Source organism: Microtus ochrogaster, chromosome 21, assembly GCF_000317375.1.
Source record: "Microtus ochrogaster isolate Prairie Vole_2 chromosome 21, MicOch1.0, whole genome shotgun sequence".
NCBI classification, from domain to species: domain Eukaryota; kingdom Metazoa; phylum Chordata; class Mammalia; order Rodentia; family Cricetidae; genus Microtus; species Microtus ochrogaster.
The window spans coordinates 50,212,592-50,221,038 of NC_022022.1; the positions used below are offsets into that span (position 1 = coordinate 50,212,592).

The window sequence follows — 8,447 nt, forward strand, 5'->3', positions numbered from 1 at the left end:
TGTAGCTGCCAGTCCAGCAGGAGGGTGTAGCTGCCGGTCCAGCAGGAGGGTGTAGCTGCCAGTCCAGCAGGAGGGTGTAGCTGCCAGTCCAGCAGCAGTTTAGCCACACTGTGGAATCCCTTGAATGATTTCCTTGGTGTTACTTACAGGAACCTCAGCACCAAATTCTGTAAGTGGAAAAAGAAAAACAAATTGTACAGTTGTAGGTTTTTGGACTTTCCTGCATGCCTGTACAGTTGCTGAACTTGAGACCCAGATGCTTGTGAAGGGTCTCAGCTCTCAGGAGGCAGGTTAAGTGTGTGCTTGATCTCGGCCTCAAACAACTCATTAAGCTGGTATCAGCTGGTCTAAGCATACATCTCGAGGAGATAGGCATGCAGAAACTCGTTTCTTTCTTCGTATTTTGGTCTGAAATAAATTTGTTACTATTAAATTTTGATAATTTAAATAATTGTTTTGTATATTATTTTTTTGACATTTTCTAGCGTGTTTTTGAGTCTCCTTAGAGCTTTAACTTCTTCACCGTATCTTTGTCTTTCCAAACAATTTCTTTAGAACCTTATACAAGACTAACTTGTATTAGTGCGTGAAATAAATAAGATAAAAACATTGATTTCGTAATTCAAGGCCAAAGAGGCCTATGTGTAACTCATTAGCCAGCGAGAACCAGATAGATTGCTAATACGACCCACTTCAATTTAAGGAAGTATAGACTTTACATAATACTTCATAAAATGGCAGCATTTGAGGGAATTGTATTGCATACTCTGACTTATTGCAAACCTGTGGTTCTGTATGTCAGATTTTTTCTTCAGCTTTATGCTGTATTTTCTCTTTGGTTCCTTTGTTCTTGGGCTTTTTGTTTGTTGTTTGAGACTGTGTGTAGCCCAAGCTGGTTTTGAATTTGTTGTAGTTGTGTGTCAGCCTCGTGAGTGCTGGAATTAACCCGCAAGAGTGACCATTCTCCATGTTGGGCTCTTGCTGAATAGTTCTTACATATATATATAAAATTTGCATGCTTTTTCCAGGATGACTCATTACCTTTAAGAAATCTCTCATGGTGCTTGGATGTTGTAACCTACAGCAGCCCTGGGTCCTGACTTAGTGGTTGTATACTCAGACCAAGAGGGAATTTGAATATTGATTTCTTCTATGATAATTAAGGTGTGCATATTGCTAACATTTGTGTTTGTTTTTCCGACATAGAAGCTCTTTCTCAGGTAGTTTGATTCATGAGACTTATCAGTCTAGAATAATTTGTTAATTTATAACATGTAATTGTTAGTGCTTTAAATAGCAGTATAAATGGATAAAATTAAGGTAGCTCAACTGGAAATACTAAAAATTAAGTTAATACATAGTTATCATTACCTGAGGGATGTTAGTTTTGCTCATGTAAACATTTTAAAATCAACTCATTATTCTTCTGGTTTTTCAACACTTTCATAATCACAAAATGACTTTGTTTACATTTTTCATTTTAAAGTAAATTGTATTAGGACCTACAGAGTAGGTTTATATGATCAACTTCATTAGCCGCAGTTGTGACTTTAGACAGTGGGTGTGTTTCCCAGCCTGCTGTTTCCTCACTGTTCTGGAGCAGCCTATATATTTCTTCTTTTAAACTATTTAGTTTGTCTATTTAACTTAATTTATTAATTAATTTATTTTTGCTAGGCATTTATAGCTGTGTATTCAGATGACTTGTTTTTGACCTAGAATGATCTCTCTTTGGACGAGATGTTTTTTTCTTTTACTCTTATTGCAAAGCTACTGGAAGCTGCTAGTAAGAACCTGCTTATGAGTGCGTTTGTGGATAGTAGTCAGGGGCCCTCAACTTCCCCCTTAGCCTCAGTGGACATGTTTGCTTCTCCATTGAATCAGCTGAGTAAGTTCAGAGAACTTAATGAAGGAGCCATGTAGCTCCAAGCTTGCATTTTTGCACGGATTACTGATTGGGCCTCTTTCAAATCCTGCTTCTGGTCTTGATGTCTGTACTTGGGTTTTCAGCTAAAGAAACCAAACCAAAATAAAGCAAACAAACAAAACAAACTGCCTGTGGGCCACATGTGATGTGGGTGTCTTTATTTCCAGCACCCTTGATGTGGAGACTGGAGATCCCGGAGCAGGCTGGCTATCTGGACTAGCCAGAATAGGTGAGCTAGCTAATCGACAAGCTCAAAGGTTCAGTGAAGGACTTGCTGCGGTAAATCATGTGCAGATAGATGATGAAGATACCAAGCATCAACCTAGAGCTTGTGCTCATGTGTGTGGGTCTATTGACACACATACATGGGAACATGCAGGCATTCATGCTGTCGATAAATAAATATGTCAATAAAATTAGTTTTTTTGGGTAAGTCATGGTGGCATTCTCCTGTAGTCCCAGATTTTGGAAGGTGGAGGGAGGAAGATAAAAAGAATTCAAGGAAACCTTCTGCTACATAGTGAGTCTGACCTATATGAGTCCTGTTTCAAAAATCTGAAATAAGTCAGCCAGTCAGTCAGTCATTCAGTCAGACTAGACTTTCCTTTACCCAAATGGTGTAAGCAAACAAACAGCCAAGCAAGAACTCTATACCTTCTGTGTTGTCAGTACTCCAAATGTTTTCTAATAACAAGTACAAAAGAAATTGGTAGCATTTTCTTTTCAAATATAAATTCAAGGAATCTGCCAACTTTCCAATATACACAGTGCAGTCATTTGCCTGCTCTGTGGCTGCGCCTCCCTATACCCCCCTTTTGTTCGGAATTTAGGTTGGACATTTCCTGTGCTGCCACACGGTGTCCCCCATACTGGTTTAAAAATGGCAGCTCCTTGTTTTTGTCATTTCAACTGGATGGGTTTTAATGAGGAGGATGGCAGCCTGCCCTGACTGTGCCCTCGTGTCCACAGCTCCAGCCTCTTTTGCAGGCTCAGCAAGACTCCTAGATGATAGCGTAAAGCAGATGCAAGTGAGAGAATTCCCCAACTCTTTCTGCTCCTCTGAGCCCCAGAGGAGGATTTATCCCTTCACAACGAAGAGGTTTCAGTCAAGGGTAAGACCCATCGTGACTTTTAAGGGGACCTTAGCATGAAGTGTCCAAGAAACACTGCCAGTATCTTGATACCAGTGTCTGCAAGATTAGACAGAGGGAGTGGAAGGGTGGGGACCACTGGGTGGCCATGTGTGCCCCCAAGTTCTCAGCCTTGCCGCCTCCACCCCCAGTGCTGTGCTGGGGAAGGGAAGAAAAGAAACGCAAAGCCTGCAAAGAGAAGTAAGTGTCTAGTGCCGAGAAGGCTGCTCTGATTAGTGATTCATTTGGAAGGTTCGCTCAGGGCATCTATTGGTGGAAAACTCCCAGAGCTGTGAGCTGTTGGTGATGTCTCTGGTCTGAGCAGAGAGGGCTGAGTCCAATCTGCCTGGAAAGGATGGAACTGAAAACACTTCTGAAAACTGAAAACCCTGACTGGGTTTTAGCTAAGTTAATACAACTTCTGTGATTTAGTGGGGTTGAGGAAGGGAGGGAGGCTGGTTTCTTCCTCTTACGCACTTAACGTTAGTAAAACGTGGAACGGCTGCCCTTTTCTTCCCTTTTTTAAAGCTGGGAAATCCTGTCTGATGACGATTACAATTTTATAGTGGAAATGAGATCAGAAAGACTGATTGTGTGAAGCCATCCTTGGTTTTTTTTCCTTTAGAGTCGACCTATATTAATGTGTAACACTCTATCTAGGCTTATCCAGAGCTTGGCTGCTGCATTTTCCGCAGCGTGAGTGGGTGTGTATGCAACATCTAGGGGTTTGTGACTTTGGCTGGTCTCAGGCTTAGGTGGTTCTTTCCTTCCTTGCTGTCTGAAGGCTTTGTACCTAATATCCAGTATCCACGAGTGGAAATCGGCTTAAATGATTCTCCGTAGTAACCTTGCTTCTGGTAGGAAACTTGCATTCATTCATCAGTTTTAGCAAATTTTTGTTCAGTTTTTCTCTCCCTTTAATTATTGTGGATGCTAAATTCTCTCTGCTCCATGATGCTTCTCAGCGGCTCCACCTCCTATCTTCTGTCTTCTGTACTTGCTGAATAAATGTCACAGGTAAATGTGATTTCCTGCCCATGCAACGTAACGACATGACCGAGAACTAACTGGTCATCGATGTTTGCTTTTTAAGTCATTTCGCTCACAGTTTTAAGACGCAGGGCTGTTTCTTCAGCTAGTAAACGTGAAAGCAGGTTACCGTCTGAGAGACCACAGAGTCTGAAATGACCAGGGCTATTGGGATGAGCACAGCGCTGAGGCATATTCCTGGAAGTCACTCCCCAGCTGGGGAAGGCTTCCTAGTAAGAGATTGCATTAATTGACTTTTTACATGGCCGAGTAATAGGATGTGCTGATCTAAAGACGGTATGACTGAGGTTTGTAGACAAAGGCTGTGGTTCACAGAAGCAAGGTTAGGGTGAAATAGTTGGAATCTTCTCATTTCGAGAATGAGATGAAAGTATAGGAGGGAGGTTGTCTGTCTGCTGGATTTGCTGAAGGTTGTAATTAGAGCTAGTTTTACGGCACTGTGCCGTCTCCAGTTTTAGAGAGGGTCACTCTGCCCATTCTTCCCCCTTTCTCATGTGTTTGGAGAAAGATTTTCTGAAAATCTAAATGCAAATAAATAGTTAATCTAAGGTATTATTCAAAGCAATCTCTTGTTTGTTGGAAGGATATTCGATAGTCCATTTCTGCGTTTTCCTAAGTTTTATTTTGCTGTCTGAGAAATACCTGCCCCTCCATTTTCTCAGTTGTAGCATTTTTTTCCCCTTGTAGCCCAGGTGAGCCTTGAACCTTGATGCTCCTGCCTCGGGCTCCAGATTGTTGAGATTATCGGCGTGTGCCAGGGTGCCAGTTTTTGTGGGGTGTTCTGAGCTGGTGCTTGCAGGTGGTGGGAAGGGTTGGTCTGGTAGCCTCGTGCATGTGTGTGAGCTTCCTTAGACTCCAGCTCATTTTAGGAGCAAAGCCTCCTTAGATTCCTCTCACCGTATTTATTTATTCCTTCTATTCTTAGCTGATTGTGGCTTGTAAGTATTTCAGTTTTCATTAACATTTGTTCAATGAAGGGTTGTTTTTAATTTGGATCACAGCAGTAAAATCTTCTGACTTAGTTTTCAGAAATTGCACTCAGAGTACGAACTTCTGGAAGTAATTTTATTTGATGTGAAAGTGATTCATTGTAGGTTGTAGAATGAGAAAAATAAATTCAATATTCTTTTTGCTTCCTGCAAAGGCAGATGAACTTCATCTTTATTTGCATAAAAGAAGCCATGACTTGATACATTCCAGAATTTTCTATTTGCCAGAGGCAGACATTTGCACTGAGTCTCCTAGTCAAGTGGACTGTGCATTGGAAAGCCTGTTTCACATTCTCGAGCCTTAAGAGTACATGGGATTTCAGTGTGTAAAATCGGTTTCTGAAGTAGTAGTGCTGGCCAAAGACCACAACAGAGGTCTTGGTTGTGCGGTTTCTCTTGCCTTTCCCTCTCTCACACACAGGCTGTCCTATCTTGGCAGCTGTCTCCTACAAGGCAGACATCAGTCCTTGATTTCTTCCTTCCTTTTCTTCCCACAAACAAGGACTCTTTCAAATAGCGGGTGACCAAAGACAGACGGATCTTGGATCGCTCTAAGGAACTGGAACCGGGTGAGAGTGATATGGTGGGCAAGTTGCCTGTGGGCAGAGCTGAGGGAGAGGAAAGGACCTACTGCAAGAAAAGCTTGGATAGGCAAAATTCCATGCTGGAGCATGGAGCCGTCCAAAAAACCGGCGCAGTTTTTAATTGGAGCCATGAATGCGTATCATTCACGTACTGAAATTATTCTCAACTGCTTGATCAGGTGACTGAAGAGATTGAGGCATTGAGAAAGTACGCACTGGTGAGCACTTGGGTGTGTCAGGGCACTGGGTTTTTCATCTGTCTAATGTAGAATATCTTTCAGTGTGGAGACAGGAAGTTTGTCATGGGAGTGTGAACTACAGGTTTATTTCAGGTTGTCTTTTGACTAACCCTGGGAAGGATTATCAGAGAGTTGGCTAGTTCTGCATATGGAGGTGTGTCCTGTCTCCATCAGATTAAATTTGGATGCCTTCCTACTTCCTGTGTTGTTTGCATTCAGAGGAGGAGGAGGAAACATGCTATCCCTTGTTTTTTGCTTTTATTTGTTTTGATTGAGAAGCTTCTATGGGGTGTTCTTAGAGCTGCATAATCCCCACTGCTCCCTTCTTTGTGACCGTGTCTAAAATCTCTCCAGTTTCTTCACAGAGCCAAAATACGGGCTGAAGTGTATATATGTATACAGACATATTTTTATCTCTTAACCGGTAGGCATGATAAAACCAATTTCTCATAATAGAAATGTCTTGATAGCGTTTCATCTGAGACTTTTGTGGATTTCTATATGCAAATGCTAGAGAGAAGATTCAGAGTAATTTGTTTCTTACGTTGCTGACAGCTGTGATAATCCCTTTGTAGTTTGATGAATGTTATGTTTCAAACCATTTAGAATCTGACCGCTTTTCCATAGAAGTTATATCATGGTGACATCTGATGGAATAGAGGGACTGCTTAGTAGAATGTGGTACCTGGAGGTTCTAACACAGATGAGTAATTCAGATGATGCGGCAGAATACTAGATTCGCAGGGGCATTTTGGTTTGCTGTTCCTTTTCATGTTTCAGTGAACGGATGCAAATCACTAAGAGTTTGTCTTGAGTCGTGTACACAGCCTGAGAAAGGCAAAGGGTAGAAATGCCTTCAGTCCCCACTTTACAGAACTCTGCAGTTAAGGTCTGGGTTGGTAGCTCAGTGGTGGAGTGCTCCCTTAGTACAGCCTGGATTCGATCCCCAGTCCCGCCCCTGGCCCAACAGCAAACAAACGCTACAGCAATTCCACAGGTGCACCTTCTGAAGGGACCTTTAAAGGAGTAGTGGTTTCTTTATCGTGGGAGGCTGTACCAGGAAGTTCAGGTATAGTTGGAAACTGTTTTTGTCTCATGTTATATAAGACTCTATGACTTCTTATAACACCCTACAAAGAAGTAAATCAGTTGTCTGGAAGACTTCAAATAAACTGTTTTCATGTGGTCCTAGGAGGATACTTTGAAGCCACACTCATCATTCTTTTGTAGTCTCTGCCGTTTGGGAAGATGGGCCCATACAGGATCATCAACATTAGGACCGTCCCCGAATCAGCGATGCGATCCAGTCTTGTGACACACACCTTTAATGCCAGTGCTCAGGCTGGGGCAGGAAGATCATGAATTTCAGAATAACCTAGACTTAGATGCTTCTTCAAAAAGAAAAGAAAAGAAACCCCCAAATCCCTTGAAGACACAGTGCTCAGGATCTTTGGTGCTTCTTTGGGTCTGGTAGACTCAGTGATACTGCTTTGATTTTAAGTTACACCTTACTCCAAGAACAGGCTGGAGAGGAACCCTAGAGCATTATGAGGAAGCAGTGTTGAGACAACTAGCTGCTCATTCTATGAGTAATTGGCAGGGAAATAATGGCTGAGGATGGTATTTTGAATGCCTGGGCTGTAAATGAACATACACCCATGTGTTAGCAACCGTTTACCTTTGTTTAGAAAAATTAACTCATCAGATCTGTAATCTATCTTGCAAGACAACCGGGGAAAATATTAAATTATATTGTTGTTACTATGATCGACAGACGCTCATGTGTTTATACATTTATTTAGAGGTATTATGTATTCTAAAGCTAGTTCTGTGATCAAAAGGTTAATGTCATGGAGAGATGGATGTATTATCTCAAGTGATTTCCTAAGCTTTCATGCTTTCCTAAGAGAATATCATTATTAGAAAAAATACATACTTACTTTTGAATATGATTATCTATACATTTGGGGGAGCTTCTCCCCCCCCCCTCAGAATATCTCAGATGCTATTTATCTAGGAGCAGCTGACTTCCAGGATATGCAATCAGAATATATTTTATGCTTGCGAAATGGGGGGAAGGGTTGAGGGTAGTTACTTCTGCATTTGCTGTGACGACATACCGGGGCCTTAAAGTAAGTGATGGATTTGTTCTTTTTGTTTTTTCAGATATGAGGATCAATGATGCAGACTGCTGGGTTCGATGAAGCTGGGCATTTATAACTAGATTCATTAAGGAATACAAAGAAAATATTTAAAGGGATCAATAATGGTGTCTTCTGGTTGCAGAATGCGAAGTTTGTGGTTTATCATTATAATCAGTTTCTCACCAAATACAGAAGGTAAGACACATTTCACAGTTTCTTCCTAAAACCCAGGAGAATGGAAAGGATAGAATCTTCTCTGTGTTAAAGAGGCTGCATTGTTATTTTAATATTTTTTTTTTGTTTTTTTTGTTTTTTGTTTTTCGAGACAGGGTTTCTCTGTGGTTTTGGAGCCTGTCCTGGAACTAGCTCTTGTAGACCAGGCTG

General features: G+C 41.5%; 1 protein-coding gene across 31 annotated transcripts in view; it reads left to right on the forward strand.

Moving 5' to 3' along the window:
* The window catches only part of Adgrl2 (adhesion G protein-coupled receptor L2), a 208,263-nt gene that overhangs the window by 56,540 nt on the left and 143,276 nt on the right, over positions 1–8,447 (forward strand). For all 31 annotated transcript variants that reach the window (XM_026783911.1, XM_026783910.1, XM_026783909.1 and 28 more), the window contains exon 2: positions 8,086–8,258. In XM_026783911.1, coding sequence (XP_026639712.1) covers positions 8,186–8,258 — 73 coding nt within the window. In that variant the 5' untranslated portion in view covers positions 8,086–8,185. The remainder of the gene's footprint in view (positions 1–8,085; positions 8,259–8,447) is intronic.